At 56.5% G+C, this 22,824-nt stretch overlaps 1 protein-coding gene across 2 annotated transcripts in view; it reads right to left on the reverse strand.

Annotated features, from left to right (window-relative positions):
- HERC2 (HECT and RLD domain containing E3 ubiquitin protein ligase 2) overlaps positions 1 to 22,824 on the reverse strand; it is a 124,085-nt gene that overhangs the window by 63,236 nt on the left and 38,025 nt on the right. For both annotated transcript variants that reach the window (XM_066239227.1, XM_066239228.1), the window contains exons 17-34: positions 19,484 to 19,684; positions 18,188 to 18,416; positions 17,969 to 18,093; positions 15,180 to 15,358; positions 13,837 to 14,021; positions 12,204 to 12,359; positions 11,346 to 11,531; positions 10,145 to 10,300; positions 9,179 to 9,282; positions 8,875 to 9,025; positions 4,706 to 4,920; positions 4,340 to 4,472; positions 3,917 to 4,044; positions 3,635 to 3,830; positions 1,575 to 1,708; positions 704 to 877; positions 471 to 607; positions 203 to 354 (exon numbers count right to left, since the gene is read on the reverse strand). In XM_066239227.1, the coding sequence (XP_066095324.1) occupies positions 203 to 354; positions 471 to 607; positions 704 to 877; positions 1,575 to 1,708; positions 3,635 to 3,830; positions 3,917 to 4,044; positions 4,340 to 4,472; positions 4,706 to 4,920; positions 8,875 to 9,025; positions 9,179 to 9,282; positions 10,145 to 10,300; positions 11,346 to 11,531; positions 12,204 to 12,359; positions 13,837 to 14,021; positions 15,180 to 15,358; positions 17,969 to 18,093; positions 18,188 to 18,416; positions 19,484 to 19,684 (2,941 nt within the window). The remainder of the gene's footprint in view (positions 1 to 202; positions 355 to 470; positions 608 to 703; positions 878 to 1,574; positions 1,709 to 3,634; positions 3,831 to 3,916; positions 4,045 to 4,339; positions 4,473 to 4,705; positions 4,921 to 8,874; positions 9,026 to 9,178; positions 9,283 to 10,144; positions 10,301 to 11,345; positions 11,532 to 12,203; positions 12,360 to 13,836; positions 14,022 to 15,179; positions 15,359 to 17,968; positions 18,094 to 18,187; positions 18,417 to 19,483; positions 19,685 to 22,824) is intronic.

The following is a 22,824-nucleotide window of genomic DNA, read 5'->3' on the forward strand; positions in this document are numbered from 1 at the left end:
AATTTGAGAAAGCTGAAAGCAGCTGAAATGATCGTCCTGGTGCAGGAAGTTATTAGTCTTTCCGGGAACAAAAGTCAGCCCCTGCGCGTTTCCACAACACACAAGGAAGAGCCAAACTAGACAACGCTAACGGGGTTACTGAGGTTACTTCGACGGCCATTCTAACACAGACTATTAGCCTTGATACTTTTCTTAAACTCACCGAGCTCTTTAAATTTGGCATCGGCATCCATCAAAGTATTTCGAATGTTCTGAATAGCCCAAGCGTACAGCTTGCCGAATGTGACCTCCAGAAGCATGCGATTAAAGGGTGGGATCAAATCTACATCCTTCAAACAATCTGTAAGAGGTTCCCTTTCAGAGAAAGATAAAAGAATTTGCTTAGACAGCAGCCGGGCTTTTAACTTCAGCAGAACAGCACATGGCCGCCCCGGTTCCCCATGGGCGGGAAGCTGAGGCGTGATCCTTACCCGACGTCGACGCCCTCGGGGATCAGCCGCTGCCACCCACAGAACATGGCATACTGCACAGACGGCAGTAAGAAGTTCTTGGCCGCCAGTTTCAGGATCATGTCGATGCCTTCCAGGCGAACCTCCGCCCTCTCCAGCTGCAAAACAGCCGCGCCCAGGTCAGCGCCGGGCAGTGCCGACCCCGGCACCGGGCGCAGTGCCAGGAGGGTGATGCCTGCCAGGGAAGCGCCTACCTGCTTCAGCAAGCACTTCCTCATCTTCTCCACGTCCACGGGTTCCTCGCGGAGGGCAAACTCGGCAACTGCGCTGAGGAGTGCGGACTGCGGGGGGAGGCCCTGCACATTCTGCTTCAGCCACTTGTACCTGTGCACTCCGGTGACCGTGCTCAGCAGGGGCTGCCACTTGTCCTGGGGAGGGACACATCCACCATGAGTCAGCCCTGCGATGCTAACACAGGCTCTAACACGGTGATTATAAAAATACATACACAAAAACGCCAATAGGTTTAAACTGGTAAGGTATTTTACTTATTATTGGTTTGGGGGGGGGGGGAGAAGCGGGAAGCATTACCCCATAGTAGCTGCGTCCTGTATGTGCCATGACCGGGCAAAACCCGGGATTCGAACAGGCAGCCTTGGCACTCCAGGTCAATGCCTTATACACTGCACCACCTCAGGTCAGGCTTGGCAAGGTAGTTTAAACTTAGGAACTAACTTACGATAAAAATAACTAGGTCATAAATAGGGTTATAAGTGGATTTTAAATCTCCATATTTATGTACTTTGGAAAAGGCTAATCTGGCATAAAGTTAAATTTTCACCTGAATTAATAGCCTCAGGGACCAGGACAGTTTCTGAAGCAAAAGATACATTCAATGAAAGAAGGAGGGCAGGCAGGCATGAAGGAACAGATGGTGAATGAGTAATGACACATTGTACTCCTAAAAGCGAAAGGAAACCCTTCTCCAGGGAGTCACGCACGCTTCAACAAGCCCCTGTGCTCCCTTCACCCCTGACGACGCTGAAGGGCAGAGCAAGGAGACGGGGGACCCCCCCCCCACATGCCGCGCTGCCAGCCCATCTGGAATCCCAGGAAACAGCTCACCTTGGGTGACTTAATGGCAATGGGTCTTTTGTCCACATTTATAGGACTGTGAGGCAGAATGCAAGCTTCTTCTAGATCACTCTCTTCGTTTCCAATTTTCTCTTCATCATCAGTCGATTCTGGCTTCTTGGGAACTATGTTTAAAAACATCCTTCATTATAAAAACCACTTAAGTATCATTTTAAATTAAGAAAGACTTAAACTTGCATAAAGGTAAAGAACATAAAAAAATTTTTTTTTTTTTTCCTGATGCTGGAAACGGGGAGAGACAGTCAGACTCCCGCATGCGCCCGACCGGGATCCACCCGGCACGCCCACCAGGGGGCAACGCTCTGCCCACCAGGGGGCGATGCTCTGCCCCTCCGGGGTGCTGCTCTGCCAAGACCAGAGCCACTCTAGCGCCTGGGGCAGAGGCCAAGGAGCCATCCCCAGCGCCCGGGCCATCTTTGCTCCAATGGAGCCTCGGCTGCGAGAGGGGAAGAGAGAGACAGAGAGGAAGGGGGGGGTGGAGAAGCAAATGGGCGCTTCTCCTATGTGCCCTGGCGGGGAATCGAACCCGGGTGCCCCGCACGCCAGGCCGACGCTCTACCGCTGAGCCAACCGGCCAGGGCTGAACATAAATATTTTAATAGCCACTGCCAACTAAACATTCAAACTACAAGTGTCATTCCTCTCATGTGACATCCCGTGACAACACTGTGCAATGGTGACATTTTCGTCTTCACAGGCCACCTGCCCTACTACAAATACTTAACTCTGCGGTCGCAGCGTGAAAAGTAGCTAACTTGACTACAGGTGCTGTGATTTATACACTATGTAATTTTCATGTGTTGAACATACTATTCTTCTGATTTAAAAAGATAACTTTAAAAAATGCAAACTCCAGTCTCAGCTCGTGGATAGAGCAGAGCAAGCAGCAGGCTGCACTGTCCCCAGACCCCAGTGTACCCGCTCTGGACCAGCGCACACTGAGTTAGCCAGCAACTTTTTCTATGTTAGTCTCTGTAATTAGGGAAGCAGCTATTGAATTTGCAATGCGATATGTGGTGTTGCTTCCATGTTTTGGGTGTTTTGAAGACTGTTAGTCCAATTCTTCTCAGCATGTAAATAAAAAATAACATAATACACTTGGGCAGCAAAACATTAGCACAGCAGGTCTTGGTTGCTGGAACCCTACAAATTCCCCAGACCTGTCCGTTCAGCACTGGACCTCAGACCGCTCCCGCGGACTGGGCTCAGCCTGGGACCGTCCTGCTCTGCCTGAGCCGCCTGTCAGTGTGCCCGAGAACCAGGCCACGCGACCAGTCTGACCAGGGATCCCACGACAGTGTGACTCAGGCTGACCCTGCTGCTGCTCTGGGGGCCAGGGCCTGAGTCAGAGAGGACCACCACAGGGCCCGTGTGCCTGGGTGGCCCACCCCAACAACAATCCCGACACCACACTCTGGTGAGTGCCCCGTGGGCGGCTCTTCATCCCTCTGTCACACGACACTGCTCTGGGGACCAGGAGCCAGCTGGGCGACCCTCCTGGTGGGGACACTGGAGGCCTGGTCCTGGCTTTCTCTGGAAGTTCCTCCACACATCCTTCCTCTGTGGGCTCTTTTCTCCTGTACCTTCCAGGTAACGAGCTGTGACCAGAAGTGTGACAGCTCTTCCGAGTCCTGTGTCACCCTGCCAGCGAATCACCTCAACTGGGGGTCATCGTGGGGATCCTGACACAGCACCATTAATGTTATCTGTTACTCAATTTTCTTAAAAAAAAAATGCTTCAAACATCAAACTCATATAAACCCACAAGAGACTTCCAGAGGTGACATGCGGGCTGGGGCCCACACAGGCGGCAGCCAGGTGGCGAGGGCAGCGGACTCCCTGAGGCCGGGACAGTCTCCCTGGTTCTGCTCAGAGCTCCTGGCTGCCTGGGTCGCAGGGCCTCAGCAACGTCCTTGCTGTGACTTCCTGACCAGACCCCACCGGGACTCAGACAAGCTCCTGGGTCGAGGATCTGCTCAGGGACAGTCGCTGCAGCAGGGACAGCGCTGGCCGGCCGGGTCTGTCCTCACCCCTCTTTCTCCTCCGTTCTCGGATGACCCTCTGGGCGACCCTCCTCCAGCGGGGCAGGGAGCTCAGCAGCTTGAACTTGGACAGGATGGAGAGGTCGCTGCACACGGCGGGCCGCAGCTCGTTGAACAGGAAGCGCAGGCGCTCGATGACGGGCGCGCAGACCTCCTTGTAGGAGCGGCCCTGCTCCTGGTGTGTCTGCAGAGGCAGAGGGCAGAGAGGATCAGCAGCAGGCGGCCACGGCAGTCCGCACACCCAGGGGGGGTAGGCCTGGCCCCACGCACCTTAATGAGCGAGCACTTGGCTTGGTAGACGACTCTGCAGACGTCCACCACCGACTTGGGCAAGGTCCTGGCCTTCACCTGCTCCACGCCCAGCGCGCCGGCATGGACCAAAGACAGCGCCACGTGCCCTGCGGGGGACACGTGAGGGGCAGGGGTGGCTGCGGGGGACACGTGAGGGGCAGGGGTGGCTGCGGGGGACACGTGAGGGGCAGGGGTGGCTGCGGGGGACACGTGAGGGGCAGGGGTGGCTGCGGGGGACACGTGAGGGGCAGGGGTGGCTACGGGGGACACGTGAGGGGCAGGGGTGGCTGCGGGGGACACGTGAGGGGTAGGGGTGGCTGCGGGGGACACGTGAGAGGTAGGGGTGGCTGCGGAGGCCCCAGGGCCAGAGACCGAGGGCAGCTGCAGCGTCAGGCTTCCTACCTAAGTCTTCGTGCTTCAAGAGGCAGCAGAGCAGCAAGCGGCCCACCTCCTCCACGGGGTGCTCGGGAGGGAACGTGATGGGCGTGGTCAGGTGGCACTGCCTGCAGCACCTTTCTATCTGACACAGGAAGTCCTGCAACAGAGCAGCAAAGATGCTTCCGCGCCACTCCCGGCACACTGCTGGGGGCTCCTCACTGCAGGCCCCGCCTCCAATGCACCTGCCACCGCCATGCCTCCGCACCCTCCCCCGCAGACCAGCCCCCAGGGGACCCGGAAACCAGTCTGCCAAGCTGACCGAAGTGCGGAAGGGTCCCCATGCCAGCTCCCCTGGGAAACGGGGCCCCGAGTGGGGGACAGCCTGCTCACCTTCACGCTGTGCTCCTGGACGTTGTTGTCGGCCAGGGCCTGCAGGAACGCCTGGGCGTGGTCGCCCGGGGCCCGCGTGTGGGCACAGAGGCGCGTCTTGCTGGCAGGCGTGCCCCCCGGGGAGCTGCAGTGGTCCTCATCCTTCTCCTCGTTGTAGCTGTAGTGGATCTGGCTGGTCTGCAGGCCCCCCGAGAAGATGGACGACTGCAGCCACCCTGGAAGTGCCCGTGAGTGTGGTCAGACCAGGGGCACGCACGCGGGGCCAGGCGGTCGCGGCCCTGTTCCCGTGGGAGCCACAGCCAATGGCCACCCGCTGGGCTGTCTGCCTACACAGGCCCGGCTCCCTGCGCTGCCTCGACTGCGTTTCCGTCCACATCGGAGCAAGACACCTGCCCCCGCGGCACAAGGACGACACATGCTGAGGGTTCAAAGGGTGGCGAGTGTGTTCTAGCAACAAAATGTCCTTTAGAAAGGTCTGTGCGTTGTTTTAGATGTAACGCTACTGTACATTAAGAGACTGCAGTACAGTGTAAAAAGGCTTCTATGCACTGGGAAACCAAGAAAATCACGTGGTTCCCGTTAGCGTGAGATTCCCCTTATTGTGGTGGTCTGGACCCAAACTCACAGCAGCTCCAAGGTGTGCCGTGTCTACACAAAAACAGGTGACACATTCTGGTTATTTGGCACCCCTTACGCGTGGGTACCAGAACTCAGTGTGGCGGTGCTGGTCCACATGTACTGGGCACTGCTCCGGTCCGGAGCCGGCTGGTGCCACAGGCGCCTACAGCAATCACCATTTAATGGGTAAGTGCACGTGGACGGGAGGACAGAGTGTTAACAGCTGGCCTCCCCCAGGGCGAAGGCTGGCAGGGGCTGGCTCTGCATGTCACCTAGCTGGGTGTGCGGAGGCCGGCAGGGGCTGGCTCTGCGTGTCACCTAGCTGGGTGTGCGGAGGCTGGCAGGGGCTGGCTCTGGGTGTCACCTGGCTGGGTGTGCGGAGGCTGGCAGGGGCTGGCTCTGGGTGTCACCTGGCTGGGTGTGCGGAGGCTGGCAGGGGCTGGCTCTGGGTGTCACCTGGCTGGGTGTGCGGAGGCTGGCAGGGGCTGGCTCTGGGTGTCACCTGGCTGGGTGTGCGGAGGCTGGCAGGGGCTGGCTCTGGGTGTCGCCTGGCTGGGTGTGCGGAGGCTGGCAGGGGCTGGCTCTGGGTGTCGCCTGGCTGGGTGTGCGGAGGCTGGCAGGGGCTGGCTCTGAGTGTCGCCTGGCTGGGTGTGCGGAGGCTGGCAGGGGCTGGCTCTGGGTGTCGCCTGGCTGGGTGTGCGGAGGCTGGCAGGGGCTGGCTCTGGGTGTCACCTGGCTGGGTGTGCGGGAAGCACGCTGAGCATCGGGCGGCAGCACGTGAAGGGCTCTGTGAAGACACGTGTGCTTGTGGCGCAGCCCCCTGGAGCACCAATCTAGTGACAATGGGGGCTCCTCAGCACAGGACAAGGACCCTTATAAGGGACAGGCCCTGGGAGACGAGGCCCACAGGCTGCAGAAGGCCTGTGGGGCACAGGCCGTCCCTCAGGGCCCCCAGGCTGCCCCTCGTACTGCACCCCACCCAGCATCTCCAATCGCTTGTGCCATCAAAGCATCCGTGCAGAGCCCCATAGCCAGACCCAGAACACACTCAGCGTTCCGTTGCTGGGACGGAACTGGAGAGCATTTGGAAGCTTTCTCCAAAGTGCCACGTTAGTTCTAAAGACCTGACCACGAGCCTCGTGGCTCTCTCCGTGTAGAGCCCCTGTCCTCTCTCAGAATGCTGCTCTGACCGTGGGCCCTGACGCCCGAGAGTGGAGCGGCCCCAGCCCACCAGGGTCCCTGCGCTCTGCCTCCCCGACTGGCACCGCCCACCCTGCCCTCCCTGCTACAGAGCAGCGGCCTGTCTGCCCCCAGGGCTACAAGGCTGAGGCTCTGCAGGCAGCGAAGCACGCAGCTTGAGTGCCACACATTTGTCCGGGCACCACGGCATCCTGACCCTGCAGCGCCCGCCTCCCAGCAATGCCCTCACCTGCCCAGCTTTCTGCCCAGATACCCAGTGTGCTTGCTCTCATTTCATAACTGCTTTGCCACTATGAAGCCTGTTCCCCAGCACCACGTGCGAATGTCTCCATTGATCCACGACCGCCCTGCACCTGACCCACTTTTCGCATCTGGCACATCAGTACACAGGGAGCACCTGCCTCCACACCTACGGCACCCCGAGTGTCCAGCACGGGACATACTCGAGGACTGAGGACCCTGAACAACGCGGGTGTGAACTGCGCGGTCCACTGACACAGAGACTTTTCCCACTGGCCCACAGAGGTCAAACTCGTGTTGTTCAGGCAGCACCTGGTGGTGTGGGCCACGCGTATGGACGGCCATCGTGAGTTACACGCAGGCTTTCAGCTGGGCAGGCGGTTGGCACTTAGCCATGCTGTCAAGTGCCAAGTGCCATTCCTCAGTGATGCCCATTGGATGGTCGTTAGACAGAAAGAGGGGAAAAGGCATAAATATTGATACATGAGGAAAAACTTGAGCCAACTTATAAAATACGGAGAGAGGCAATTATTTCAAGGGATCACAGAAACGCCACCCCAGCAGTCCTCGATCTGAGTCTGGTAAAAACCATCTTCAGACCAATCTCTGTGGCTCTCTGGGCCAGCAGGCTGGGCCGTCTGTCACAGGGGTGCGTGAGAGACCACACACGAGGCCTAGCTCCCCGATGGCAGGAGTGTGCTCCGACCGCAGTCCCAGTCCACGGCCTGGTCCCAGTGCCCTCACACGGCCTCACTGACAGCTCCACCCACCCATCCCTCTCCCACAGCCTGGTCCCAGTGCCCTCACACGGCCTCACTGACAGCTCCACCCACCCATCCCTCTCCCACAGCCTGGTCCCAGTGCCCTCACACGGCCTCACTGACAGCTCCACCCACCCATCCCTCTCCCACAGCCTGGTCCCAGTGCCCTCACACGGCCTCACTGACAGCTCCACCCACCCTTCCCTCTCCCACAGCCTGGTCCCAGTGCCCTCACACGGCCTCACTGACAGCTCCACCAAACCTTCCCTCTCCCACAGCCTGGTCCCAGTGCCCTCACACGCCTCACTGACAGCTCCACCAAACCTTCCCTCTCCCACAGCCTGGTCCCAGTGCCCTCACACGGCCTCACTGACAGCTCCACCAAACCTTCCCTCTCCCACAGCCTGGTCCCAGTGCCCTCACACGGCCTCACTGACAGCTCCACCAAACCTTCCCTCTCCCACAGCCTGGTCCCAGTGCCCTCACACGGCCTCACTGACAGCTCCACCAAACCTTCCCTCTCCCACAGCCTGGTCCCAGTGCCCTCACACGGCCTCACTGACAGCTCCACCAAACCTTCCCTCTCCCACAGCCTGGTCCCAGTGCCCTCACACGGCCTCACTGACAGCTCCACCCACCCATCCCTCTCCCACAGCCTGGTCCCAGTGCCCTCACACGGCCTCACTGACAGCTCCACCAAACCTTCCCTCTCCCACAGCCTGGTCCCAGTGCCCTCACACGGCCTCACTGACAGCTCCACCAAACCTTCCCTCTCCCACAGCCTGGTCCCCAGTGCCCTACACGGCCTCACTGACAGCTCCACCAAACCTTCCCTCTCCCACAGCCTGGTCCCAGTGCCCTCACACGGCCTCACTGACAGCTCCACCAAACCTTCCCTCTCCCACAGCCTGGTCCCAGTGCCCTCACACGGCCTCACTGACAGCTCCACCCACCCTTCCCTCTCCCACAGCCTGGTCCCAGTGCCCTCACACGGCCTCACTGACAGCTCCACCAAACCTTCTCTCTCCCACAGCCTGGTCCCAGTGCCCTCACACGGCCCTCACTGACAGCTCCACCAAACCTTCCCTCTCCCACAGCCTGGTCCCAGTGCCCTCACACGGCCTCACTGACAGCTCCACCAAACCTTCCCTCTCCCACAGCCTGGTCCCAGTGCCCTCACACGGCCTCACTGACAGCTCCACCAAACCTTCCCTCTCCCACAGCCTGGTCCCAGTGCCCTCACACGGCCTCACTGACAGCTCCACCAAACCTTCCCTCTCCCACGCCAGCGGCACCCGTGGCTCAGCTGACAACCTGATATCCGCTAGCAGAAAGCAAAACCATCCTTACTGGCGCACTCGACCTCCACGGGTGACAGCGGCGTGCTCAGGGCTAAGTAGGAGGCGTGTAATCCGAGGAGCAGGCCCAGGTTCCTCTCTGTGTCTATCAGAGGTGAGGACAGACTGCCCAGGTCTGGGATTGTGATGACTTCCTGGTCGGGCTGGGAAGGCAAGTTTCATCATCAGTCTGAGAAAAAGGGGTTAATTCAAAACACAAGAGGAGGAAGGGCCCAGCCCTCGACAGGCCAGGGCGACCGTGGTCAGTGCAGACACAGAGGTCTCGCCGGGACCACGCGGCACGGGCAGGGTCTCACCTCCAGGTACTGGCCGACACAGAAGGCGTGCATCGACTCCCGGGTGTCCTCAAACTGCAGCGCGGCTTCCAGAGCGACCACGGGGTCCTCCCCCGCAAACTGAGCTGAAAAAACGTAACGGAAGCAACAGTGACTCCATACCATGTGCCCAGACCTCCTCAGAGAAACAGCACAAGGATTCAGAAGTGGCAGCTTCATGACCTCTCCCTCCCTCCACACAGACCCCCCCGGGCCCGGCAGGGCCACCTCAGAACACGGAACATGTTCCAACGAGTATCAGACTAAAAATGCATAATGGTGAGAAAGTCTTCAAATGTATCCTAAATCATAGACAGACACCACAGTCCCAGAGTGTAAACCTGGGGGTGCAGGAGCAGCACCAAGTCATTCCCTGAAAAGCCCACTGCTTCTACTGTGTTCACAGAGAGGAAGAATGAACATCACTAAAATGTGTCCACTACGAAGCAATCTATGACGTCAACACAATTCCCATCACCACACCAACAGTGCATTTCACAGAACGAGAACAAACATTCGAGAAATGTTTACAGAACCACAAAAAAAACCCTGAATGGCCTCAGCAATCTCAACACAGAACAGGGCTGGAGGCATCACACCGTGCAATACCAAACTATACTGCACGGCTGTAGTCACAGTCTGGTACTGGCATACAAACAGGTCTATGGGTCAGAACAGAAAGCCTAGTACTAAACCCACACTTTTATGGTCCATTCACATCTGACAAAGGAGGCAGGAGCATACAGTGGGGGAGAGGCAGTCTATTCAACAAATGGTGTTGGGATGACTGGACAGATAATTGTACACTTGAAACCTATATAATTTTACAAACCAATGTCACCTCAACAAATTCAATAAAAATATACTCTAAAAAAGAAGAAAAGCCTAAGACTCCGGTTAGAAGGACCCACACCGTAACTTGCAGCCACGAGGAGAGCGAGGCCCTACCCAGAATGCTGTTCCCCGTCAGGGACTGCGTCTGGAAGTCCTTGATGTCGTACACCTTCCCGTCAATGACGGTCCAGAAGCCGCCGTCTTTGTTGTGGTTCTCCAGATCGGCTTTGCGGATCAGCGTCACCTCCTCGTTGTTCCTGCAGTTCTGACCTGTAAAAAATGACTCGGTATGTACACAAGTTTATTTATACAATCAATAAACCGATAGATCAACAGGCAAGTCAACTAGCACATACGGTGTGGGAGAACCACGGGAGCAACAGACAAGTGTGCTGCCGCAGTGAGGGAGGAGCATGTCTCCTGCCGCGGGTGACCCGCACCACGCGCACGGGCTCCACGGGGTGACCCGCACCGCGCGCACGGGCTCCGAGGGGGGACCCGCACCGCGCGCACCTGCTCCGCCGGGCGACCCGCACCGCGCGCACGGGCTCAGAGGGGGGACCCGCTCCACGCGCAGGGGCTCAGAGGGGGGACCCGCACCACACGCACGGGCTCCGCCGGGCGACCCGCTCCACGCGCAGGGGCTCAGAGGGGGGACCCGCACCACACGCACGGGCTCCGCCGGGCGACCCGCTCCACGCGCAGGGGATCCGAGGAGCGACCCGCACCACAGCATGGGCTCCGCGGGGCGACCCGCACCAGGCGCACGGGCTCCGAGGGGGGACCCACACCACCCGCACGGGCTCCACCGGGCGACCCGCTCCACGCTCACGGGCTCCATGGGGCGACCCGCACCAGGCGCACGGGCTCCGAGGGGGGACCCACACCACCCGCACGGGCTCCGCGGGGGGGACCCGCACCACGCGCACGGGCTCCACCGGGCGACCCGCTCCACGCGCACGGGCTCCATGGGGCGACCCGCACCAGGCGCACGGGCTCCGCGGGACACGGAAGGGTGCAACTAGCACAGCCACCTCAGCAGTGCCTTCTGGGGACACCCAGAAAAAGGGGTCCCAGAACATTCTAAAACCACTCCTTTCAGGCTGTGACTGCCATGACTGACAGGAAAATCTCCCGTGAACACAGCCCAGACCTCTCCTGATCTCGGTTTCTCTCCGTTTCCACTTGTGCCGCCATCAGTAAAAATGGCAGAGGAGTGGTCTTCCTGGTCAAGGATTCTTCCCCACGGAGAGGCCCGACCAGGTGAGGCCAGGACAAGACGTCCTCAGCAGAGCCCGGAGGGGAAGGCGCATACCCATGATGCCGGGCCAGGCCAGCTCCTCCTGGTCGTCTGTCCCCTGTCCGGGCGCCAGGTGGTTGAAGTGGTCCAGGTGGTCCAGCAGGCCGCCCAGCAGAGGCACGGTGCCAGCCTCCTGCATGAGACCAGCATTCTTACTGAGCAGAAGGACTATCGAAACTACTAGTTCTGGAAGGAGTACACCTACAGTTCGGAGAAAAAAAATAATGAAAAGTTAAGATTTACATAGAAGCATTTCTCCTATCACACCAGTTCATACAACGGCTCTAGCTTCAAATTCTGAGAAGTCACTATATAAGGACTGCTTGTCCTTGGCAGGTGTCTGCAGAATGACCTCATCTTTCATTTTGGAAGAGAAAGATAGAGGTATCAAACAGGGCCCTCTGAATTCCAAGAATATGTTTCAAAACCATGTTACAGCATAAAAGTGTTAACTAGAACCTTTTATTCAGAAAACATGTTTATACCTAATTTACTATCAGAAAAAAGCAGCCAATAATAATGATCTAATGTCACAGAATTAACTTGAAAAAATCATTAAGCATCACTACACTTTGTAAAGGTCCTGAAAGGGCCAACTCGTTTTTACGCTGCTGAAATATAACTGGACAAGGACCACGGACCTCCTTGCTGAAGTGTCAGTGAGGGCATGGGACTCTAAGTCTCCGGTCATATCACCGGGACCTGGCTCCGGTACCAGCCTGCTGCTGAGCAACAGAGAAACCAAGGGGAGAGGGCACCCCGGCCAGAGAGCGTCGGGGCCACGGCACGCAGTTTATTAGCAAATGCTAAGTGCGAACTGCCATTAGTCCCTGGAAATAAACGCGTATGCGCAGTGGGAACCAGGAGAGGTACCTGTGAAGTCCCCTTCCACAATGCAAGCGACCTCTGCGAAGTGACGCCAGCTGGTGGCCGCGATGCTGGCAGCCACAGGCAGGATGTCCCCAATGTGTGTGCACAGCAGGGCCGTGTACTTCTTCAGCAAGGACCCCACGCCCATGAGCTCGGGACCTGGACGGGAGAGGCAGGACAATTCATGGTCACTGCTCACATTGGCTTGATAACCGGACAAGCTGCCCCGCTCTCCCACCATTATCTGACGTCTTCACCTACAACAGCTCCTCAGGGAGGACCTGTTCACCCTTATTACTCCCGCTCGTTTTTTATCACAGAGTCTGAAAACGGTGCGCTTGGTTATGTCCCTTTGTAGGCAGTCCTCCACGGTACAAGACGCTACGTGTATATGAACGCTCAAGTCAGAACTTCTGGTTTCAAAGCCTTATATTCAATACGCAAATGTTTCCAAGTCCAAGTCTTAACGCTTGTAAGCTATTCCCACGGACAAAAGCTAGGCATCCTCTGCTCTCATCAAGTCTTCAACGTTTCCTCCCCCATGGCTCCTCCTGGCTCTTTAGTCCTTTTGACTTCGTGTCTCTGAGACAGTCCCCTCTTCCAGGCTTCAGGTTCACCTATCTCAGTCTGAAATTCTCCACTGTCTACAGCGCCTAACTCTCTGCAGGAAGTAACTAAGCTATTTTAGAGTATCCTGGCTATAGAAAGACCAGCAGAAGCAGCCCCACCCGCCGTCCAGAGAGCCGCCCTGTGGAGAGCCACATGCAGGGCTGAGCACTCACACACCATCTCGTTTCGACCCTCACAGGCAGGCTCGGTGTTAGCCCGGCCCCAGAGGGAGCGATCGGCGGCCCCCAGGGGACCCAGGCCCAGGCCCAGCAGCTACGAAACCAGAGCTGTAACAGAGCCCCAGTGCAGCCCCAGTGGTGACCCATCCCTCCTATCGACCCCTGGCGAGATTCCCAGGGCGACACACATGTACGATGGCACAATTCTGTCTCCACAGCCCCTCACTGACACATGCAGTGAGCCCGATATGTCATCAGTCAGAATAACTGAACGTAAAGAGTGCTGTTCCTGACATTTGAAGAATTTAAAGGCTAAGATGACAGCCTGACCAGGCAATGGCACAGTGGATAGAGCATCAAACTGGGATGCTGAGGACCCAGGTTCAAGACCCTGAGGTCACCAGCTTGAGCGCGGGCTCATCTGGTTTGAGCAAAAGCTCACCAGCTTGGACTCAAGGTCACTGGCTTGAGCAAGAGGTCACTTGCTCTGCTGTAGCCCCCCCCCATCAAGGCACATATGAGAAAGCAATCAATGAACTAAAGGTCGCAATGCACAACAAAAAACTAATGATTGATGCTCTCATCTCTCCGTTCCTGTCTGTCCCTGTCTATCCCTCTCTCTGACTCTCTGTCTCTGTAAATAAATAAATAAATAAATGCTAAAATGACATTCAAAATATTGAGGAGTCTAAGACAGAAACACTCATCCAAAACAGAGCAGATGCAAAGCGAGTTCCCCAAATTGCTCTGCATTTCAACAGCACAAGAGACGCACATCTGTGCGTGCAGAACAGGTGTGGCATAAACCACGAACACACACAGGAGACACTGGGTTCTAAGCAGCTTACTGGGAACGTCTGCGGTCTGCCCGACACTCTCTCCCGGGTACAGTTTGCTGATGAGCAGGCGCTGGAAACGCAGCAGCAAATCCAAGGAGGCCGACCCGTCCCGGCCGGGCTGCTCGAAGTCCAGACAGGACGAGATCCGGCGGGCGACGTCCTTCAGTCTGGCCACGGTCTGAGTGGCGATGTTTCTACATAGGGGGGAGAGGAGAGCAAAACATAAGTTACTTATGTTTCAGAAAGGAAAGGTGTTTTAAAACCAGGATGAGTGACATGAGCAGCAGAGCCAGTGAGAGCGGAGACCTACGCCTGGTCCGTGCCCCACTGCGCCAAGTGTGCCGGCAGCAGCACCGGTCCGTGCCCCACTGCGCCTGGTCCATGCCCCACTGCGCTGAGTGTGCCAGCAGCAGCACCGGGTCTGTGCCCCACTGCGCCTGGTCCGTGCCCCACTGCGCTGAGTGTGCCGGCAACAGCACCGGGTCTGTGCCCCACTGCGCCTGGTCCGTGCCCCACTGCGCCGGGTGTGCCGGCAGCAGCACCGGGTCTGTGCCCCACTGCGCCTGGTCTGTGCCCACTGCATCAGGCCCGTGCCCCACTGTGCCAGGTGTGCCGGCAGCAGCACCGGGTCTGTGCCCCACTGCGCCTGGTCTGTGCCCACTGCATCAGGCCCGTGCCCCACTGTGCCGGGTGTGCCGGCAGCAGCACCAGGTCCGTGCCCCACTGTGCCGGGTGTGCCGGCAGCAGCACAGCCCCGCAGTGAGCAGAGAGAAGGCCGACGAACAACAACGCCCTCTGCTTCCCATTCCTGCTCAGGGGCCCGTGCAATGCTCCAAAGTGACAAGACTATTGCACAAACCCTGGGAAGGAAAACAACTGGGCCATAGTTTTTTGGCCAAAGCTGTGCTTCATTACAAAGCACTCAAGGCCCGCTTCTCCTTGGATCTGGAATGACTGCTGTCAGCACACATGCTGCTCTGTGACTGCCCCGGGTGCCACGCTGGATGGAGCCCCAGGGGGACGTCACACAGTCGTACACCTGACGCCTCCCGGAATGAGCCGCTCACCACGATGACTCCCTTGCACCTGCTGCCTCGTCACGAGGTCAGAGAGTCTCCTCCTCAATCTGTGTGCAACCCCATTCCTTCAGCACCCCCAGCAGTACCTCACACCACACCCCAGCCCACCCTACCCTTCGTACCTGAGTCTGCTCTGGACCCTGAAACCACTCCAAGGTGATTGCACAGTATCTCCTCAACAGCCAGATACAGTTTTGAGACCATAGTGCGAATCTCACTATCTTAATATGAAAACCAATCCTGTGAAAAGACAGCCAATTCAACACTACTTACCTGAGAAGCTGTTGTATGAGCTGGACCAGAGGCAAGCACTGCTTTCCAGAAGACTCATAGATCCCTGTGTTAATAAGGTCTTTGTCCAGTGGAGTCCTGCTTCTGTGAAACGTTGACGCGTTCGCTTCCTGTTCATCAATTTCTTTCTCCTTCTGTGCTTCTTTTTTGGCTTCAATGTCCTGTGATTCATAAAACAAACTGGTTACCGGTTACCTCAGAAACAGGTGTGAAGACCCACTGGGCAGGGCCCTGACCCCACAGCCTCGGGGTCTCTTAGCTAACTCTCACACTGGTGACACTGACCCACACCTAGCTGGTAAAATCCCACTGCTCAGGTGCCAGTTCTTAAACAGACCGTTTGTTCCAGAAATCCAATGTCCCACCTGTCAGTGCTGATGGTCTCCAGCCCCCTTCTGTGAAGTCCCTAAAATCTTCACCCTGCTCCTGGCTCTCACAAACACCCCACGGGACCTGTCTACACGCAGTCACCTGCTTTGCAAACATGAAGCACCAACCCACAGCATGGGTGGATATATTCCCAAGGCATACATCAGGTAAGAGACAAGTGTCCAGAAAACAACAAATTCTTGTAAGTCGATGATTCTAATTAACCCAATTTAAACGTAGGCAAAAGAAGACCTATCTTCAAAGTAGACACACAAATGGCTAACAAGCACACAAGAAGATGCATGACATCGGTAGTCACCAAGGAAGCTCACCGCTAGGACGGCCACAATAAAGACAGGCAGCAGCAGCACTGGCACGGACGCAGACACTGGAGCCCTCACAGTGGGACCGGGATGCACGTGGTGCAGACACTGAAGGACGCCGTCTGGCTGCCCCTCGGGACACTGAACGCTGGGTTACCGTAACACCCGCCACCCCTCCTAGGAGTGTATCCCACAAGAACAGAAACTATGACCACACAGTGTCTGTAGGCGCTACTTCAGCCCAGACAATGTTCCTAACAGCACTGTACAAAACTCAGAAGAGCAAAGAAGTCAAGTGTCCATCCCTGATGAACGTATAAGCACAGTGTGCTGTGTCCACAGAACGGAACACTGCTCAGCAAGTTAAAGCAGTGAAGTACCACACAGACACCACATCCCGGATGAACATGAAACCAGTGCTGAGTGAAAGAACAGACACAGAAGCCGCATGCTCTATGAGCCCACTCATGTGAAATGTCCAAAACAGGAAGTGTTCAGAAACGGAAAGCCACTCAGTGGTGACCAAGGGCTGGGAGGAGTGGGGTGCAGGATGACCATTAAGGGCACAGGGTTTCTCCATGGGGTGATGAAAATGTGCTGAAACTGGATAGTGGTGCTGGACATTCAAGGCCCTGGCCGGTTGGCTCAGTGGTAGAGCGTCGCCTGGCGTGCAGGAGTCCCGGGTTCGATTCCCGGCCAGGGCACACAGGAGAAGCACCCATCTGCTTCTCCACCCCTCCCCCTCTTGCTTCTCTTTTCTTCTCTCTCTTTCCACCCTTCCTGCAGCCATGGCTCAAATGGTTCGAGCAAGCTGGCTCCCGTTGCTGAGGATGGCTCCAGGGCCTCCGCCTTAGGCACTAAAATACAGTGGTACCTTGAGATACGAACAGACCAACATACGAATTTTTTAAGATACGAACTGCGACTCGGTCCGTATTTTTGTTCGAGATCCAAGCGAAATTCCGAGGTACGAGTCGTGATTCGGGAAGCTGCCACTGGTTGGCGCGTTGGTGCACGGGTGCAGTATCGGCAGTCTGATATACGAGTTGACTGACTTACGAGCTCGGTTACAGGACGAATTAAATTCGTATCTCAAGGTGCCTGTACCACTGTAGCTCAGTTGCTGAGCAACAGAGCATCGCCCCCTAGTGGCTGGCGTGCCAGGTGGATCCCCGTCAGGGCGCATGTGGGCGTCTGTCTCTCTGCCTCCCCTCCTCTCACTGGATAAAAAGAAAGGAAGAAAGGGCGAGCCCCCTCACACAGGCTGGACTGAAGGGAAGTGGCACGGCCACACTGGGCTCCTGTCGACACAACTCATCCTAGGACCCAGCAGGTTCCAGCTCCACCCACTGACTAGAGAGGAACGTGTGCCGCAGAGGGCGCACTAAGAGCACGACCAACGCAGCTGTGCAAGGTCCAAACCAAGCACGCGCCTGTGAGCAGGACAGCTGGGCCACCACCACCCACAGAACACAGAGGACGCACTAAGAGCACGACCAACGCAGCTGTGCAAGGTCCAAACCAAGCACGCGCCTGTGAGCAGGACAGCTGTGCCACCACCACCCAACAGAACACTGACGCCAGCAGTGAGAGCAGAGCGACAGCACACACAACAGACGTCAGTCTGAAGATCACCATCCAGGCGAAACAGAGCAGACATGGGAAGTCCACACCGTGTGATTCCCGACAGGACATCAAAACCGGCAAAAGTAATTTACCCTGGGGGGTGGGGAAGGGCCCTGACTTCCAGGGCAAGGAGGCCCGAGGCACTGTCTGGGGTGATGGACACGATCAGTAACCACTTGACCGAGGCATCTGTCAGAATCGTCTCAATGGACGCTCAAAGCGGGTGCACTTTATCATACTTAACACCTCGATAAAAAACTTCCAACTTGTATGAGGAAAGACTTCTCATGACAAAGTATCTGGATGTTGCTCAAGGTTCTGCTTTGGATTTTCCCTCCTTTGGGCAGAAGGCAGCTTGTTCTCTCCTGGAGAGCAGGCGTCTGGAGCCCCCACCTCCTCACTGCAGGGTGACCCCGCCTGGGGGCCGCACACACGTGCGCTCTGAGGCTGTACCTGGATCTCCGCAGTGATGGCCGCGTTCAAGGCCGACTCCAAGCCGCCGTCGGCCATCAAGCTGCCCACCAGCAGGTCAATCATGAACCGGCGGCCTGGACTGACGTTCACGTCGCTGCCCGAGACTGGAAGGGAGAAAGCGCAGTGTGAGCAGGCGCCACCCCCGCCCCGCACACCCTCTCCAGCCACCGGCCCCCACCCGCTCCGTGCCCGGCCCACCTGCACAGGGCAGGAGGGCGGAGAGCGCCCGGGCCCGCTCCTCGGCTGTGGGCAGCAGCACGGACCAGCCGCTCTGCAGCACGGCCTGTGCAGCCGCCTGTACCGTGCCCAGCACACCCGCGCCACTGGCCAGGGCCACCACCGTCTGCTTCAGGCTGTTGAGGAGGACGCTGCCCAGACCTAAACCAAGCAACTCTGGGTCAACCTGGTGACTAATGGCAGCATGCAACTGAAATGACAAAAACAGGTTCACTTAGAGCCTGGAAGCCAGTGCGTCTCCCGTCTCGTTACAGAGCACGCACACCCCAGACTGAGCTTCAGTCAAACAATAGACATGCCCAGTGCGTGTCTCTTTAACACTAGACTAGAAACATTTTATCCACAGCAGCTGAGAACCCACGGTAAGGCCGTTTATAAGAGAAAATTTAAAAACCCAACTATAAATACTCACATGGAAATACTTATAGATTCAAGATAAACAGAGCAGTTAGACCAAGTGGAAAAGCAAGCTCCGCCCCACCCCAACCATGTGCACTGAACACAGCGGAGCAGTCACTACTGCATAGTATACCCAGTTGTTATAAACACAGCCCAGCGGAGGGCACACCAGGTCCACACTAGGAATCTCAGACCCACGCGGCAGGAGCCAGAGGTCCCAGCTCAGAACAGATGAGAGCAAGGGGGCTCGGAATGCCCACCACCGACGGCCCCGGGAGCCCGGGCTTCCTGCACAAGGGGGCCCGCTCTGGTCCCCGCCTGCCCACCACCGATGGCCCGAGGGCGACACTCTGCCTACTAAGGTTCTGGGTGGAGAGGGGCCCCACTGAGAGTCCGAGACCCAGCTCCCATGATGTGTGAAATCAGGGTGGTCCCAACCAGCCAGGGACAGACACCAAAACTCATCTAGGACCTGAGAAACTCGTGGGAACTTAGAGATGCAAATTCAGAACTGTCCTCTGGGGACACCTCCAAGCCTAAGGCGCAGGGCACCCCTGCACACCGCACCCCGCACACTGCACCCCTGCACACCGCCCTTAATGCTGGACGCACACTCCACAAGGACCAGCCACGCCAAGTCACCAAGGGGGAAAGCACGGGTGGAGTGAGAGGAGTACTCAGGCCCCAGGGGGGAGCAGCAATAAGAAATAGGGAATGCCTCCACAAACTAAATAAGTGCGCCCAGAGACCCATGGAGGGCAGAGCCCGGGGGCGAGGACGTGGAGAGCAAGACAGGAGCCGGGGGAAGCGGGCAGGGGGCCAGCGGGCAGGGGGCCAGCAGGCAGGGGCCACAGCTACCTGAAGGCGGAGCAGGTTGAGCGTGGCCACGGCCATGCACTCTCGCTCCTGGGGTGGCGGCCAGTCCACTGCGCCATCCATGCCCTCGCTCACTTGCCGCAGCAGCAGGTCCAGCTGCTCAAAGGTCATCGAGCAGATGTCCACCACAAAAGGGACACGGAGGCCGACGGACCACTCAGAACAAGATGACCAAGCGAAACTCTGTGGAGAGAACACAAGACACGAGAATGCACCTGTGCACGCAGCCACTGGTCCGATCCCCCCGCTCTGCAATGAGATTCACCGCGATGGACGACCGAAGAGCCGTTCATCGTTACTTACTGGTTCCTCTGACACAAATACACATGCCCAGCCATGGCTGTCTACCTCCACTTTTCTCGTTCATTCCCCCAGTTCTTTTTGTCACAAACTGAAAGGTAACATGTCTTTTTATAACCTTTCCACTCTCACGCTGGCCAGGTAGCTCGGCTGGTTAGAGCCTGAATCCCAATACACACCAAAGGCCGTGGGTTCAATCCCCAGTCAGGGCACGTACAGGTACAGAATAATGTTTCTATTTCTCTCTCAAATCAATAAATTTTTTTTAAATCTTTTCACTCTCAAAATGATGAATGCACATAGGGGAAAGGTCGTGGGGACCACAGTCCATGTGAAGTGACAAAGGTAACTCACAGTAGACAATGAGAGGTAGGTAAATTACAGTAACCTCTAGAACAGGGGTCGGGAACCTATGGCTCGCAAGCCAGATGTGGCTCTTTTGATGGCTGCATCTGGCTCGCAGACAAATCTTTAATAATAATAAAAAATAACGTTAAAAATATAAAACATTCTCAGCCCTGGCCGGATGGCTCAGCGGTAGAACATCGGCCTGGCGTGCAGGAGTCCCGGGTTTGATTCCCGGCCAGGGCACACAGAAGAAGCGCCCATCTGCTTCTCCACCCCTCCCCCTCTCCTTCCTCTCTCTTCCCCTCCAGCAGCCGAGGCTCCATTGGAGCAAAGATGGCCCGGGCGCTGGGGATGGCTCCTTGGCCTCTGCCCCAGGTGCTAGAGTGGCTCTGGTTGCGGCAGAGCGACGCCCCGGAGGGGCAGAGCATCGCCCCCTGGTGGGCGTGCCAGGTGGATCCCGGTTGCGCGCATGCGGAAGTCTGTCTGACTGTCTCTCCCAGTTTCCAGCTTCGGAAAAATACAAAAAAAAAAAATCTCTCTCTCTCTCTCTCTAAAACATTCTCATGTATTACAATCCATTCATTTCCTACCACTCATGTTCATGGTTGTGGGTGGCTGGAACCAATCACAGCTGTCCTCCGGGACAACAAATTTTTATTAGATAATGCATAACGTACATGGGTCGTTGTGAGGTCAGGAAGTAAACTTCCCTCCTTTTAATCAAGTAGTCAGGTCGGCCTAGCGTGCGGAGGACCCAGGTTCGATTCCCGGCCAGGGCACATAGGAGAAGCGCCCATTTGCATCTCCACCCCTCCGCCGCGCCTTCCTCTCTGTCTCTCTCTTCCCCTCCTGCAGCCAAGGCTCCATTGGAGCAAAAGATGGCCCGGGCGCTGGGGATGGCTCTGTGGCCTCTGCCCCAGGTGCTAGAGTGGCTCTGGTCGCAATATGGCGACACCCAGGAGGGTCGCAACATGGCGACGCCCAGGATGGGCAGAGCATCGCCCCCTAGTGGGCAGAGCGTCGCCCCCTGGTGGGCGTGCCGGGTGGATCCCGGTCGGGCGCATGCGGGAGTCTGTCTGACTGTCTCTCCCTGTTTCCAGCTTCAGAAAAGATGGAAAAAAAAAAAAAAATCAAGTAGTCAGCTAGCTAACTGCAGAAATCGTTCTGATGAAGAAGATGGCTAAAAGAAAAAAAGATGAGGAGTATCGTACTTTTCAGCAGGAATGGACAGAGGAATTTGCCTTTGTGGAGAGCACAGGTTCTGCAGTGTGTCTAATATGCAATGATAAAATTGCATGGATGAAATGGTCAAATATAGGCCTTGGCCAGTTGGCTCAGTGGTAGAGCGTCGGCCAGGCGTGTGGAAGTCCCGGGTTCGATTCCCAGCCAGGGCACACAGGAGAAGCGCCCATCTGCTTCTCCACCCCTCCCCCTTTCCTTCCTCTCTGTCTTTCTCTTCCCCTCCCGCAGCCGAGGCTCCATTGGAGCAAAGATGGCCCGGGCGCTGGGGATGGCTCCTTGGCCTCTGCCCCAGGCGCTAGAGTGGCTCTGGTCGTGACATAGCGACACCCCGGATGGGCAGAGCATCGCCCCCCTGGTGGGCGTGCCGGGTGGATCCCAGTTGGGCGCATGCGGGAGTCTGTCTGACTGCCTCCCCGTTTCCAGCTTCAGAAAAATACAAAAAAAAAAAAAAAAAAAGAAATGGTCAAATATAAAGCAGCACTTCGACACACGCCATACTACATTTGCATCGAAATATCCAGCGGGGGACAGCAGGAAGAAAGCATGTCAAGAGCTACTGTGCAGAGTGCAAGCTAGTCAGCAGCAACTTCGTGGTTGGACCCAATAATTCGTGGTGACTGGAGTTCGGCTAGCTTTGCTGGTGCCGTAGCAATTGTGAGAAACGGAAAGCCATGCACAGATGGGGAGTATGCCAAACATTCATGCTTGATGTTGCCAGTGAACTTTTTGACGACTTTTCGGATAAAGACAAGATAATCAAACGAATAAAAGACATGCCTCTGTCGGCAAGAACTGTTCACGATCGTACCATCATGATGGCAAATCAAATTGAGGCAACACAAGTGAAGGACATAAATTCTTTTCTCTGGCTTTGGATGAGTCAACAGACATAAGCCATTTATTCCAGTTCAGCATGATTGCAAGGTATGCTGTCAGTGACACACTATGTGAAGAAAGTCTTACTGTTTTGCCTATGAAAGAGATGACAAGAGAGGAGGATTTACTCAAGTCTTTCACTGAATTCGCTAAAGAAAAAAATCTACCGATGGATAAACTTATTTCGATGTGTACTGATGGTGCTCCGTGCATGGTGGGGGAAAAACAGAGGATTCATTGCGCTTCTTTGTGAACATGAAAAGAGGCACATCCTAAGTTTTCACTGCATCCTACATCAGGAGGCGCTTTGTGCTCAGATGTGTGGCGAGCAGCTTGGTGAGGTGATGTCGCTGATCATTCGGGTGGTCAACTTTATTGTTGCCCGAGCTTTAAATGATCACCAGTTTAAAACACTGCTGGATGAAGTTGGGAATAATTATCCTGGTCTGCTTCTGCACAGCAATGTGCGTTGGTTGTCAAGAGGAAACGTGCTCAGTTGTTTTGCAGCTTGCCTGAGTGAAATCCAGACTTTTCTTGAAATGAAAAACGTCGAGCAT

This window comes from Saccopteryx bilineata, chromosome 7 (assembly GCF_036850765.1).
Source record: "Saccopteryx bilineata isolate mSacBil1 chromosome 7, mSacBil1_pri_phased_curated, whole genome shotgun sequence".
In the NCBI taxonomy this organism is placed as follows: Eukaryota; Metazoa; Chordata; class Mammalia; order Chiroptera; family Emballonuridae; genus Saccopteryx; species Saccopteryx bilineata.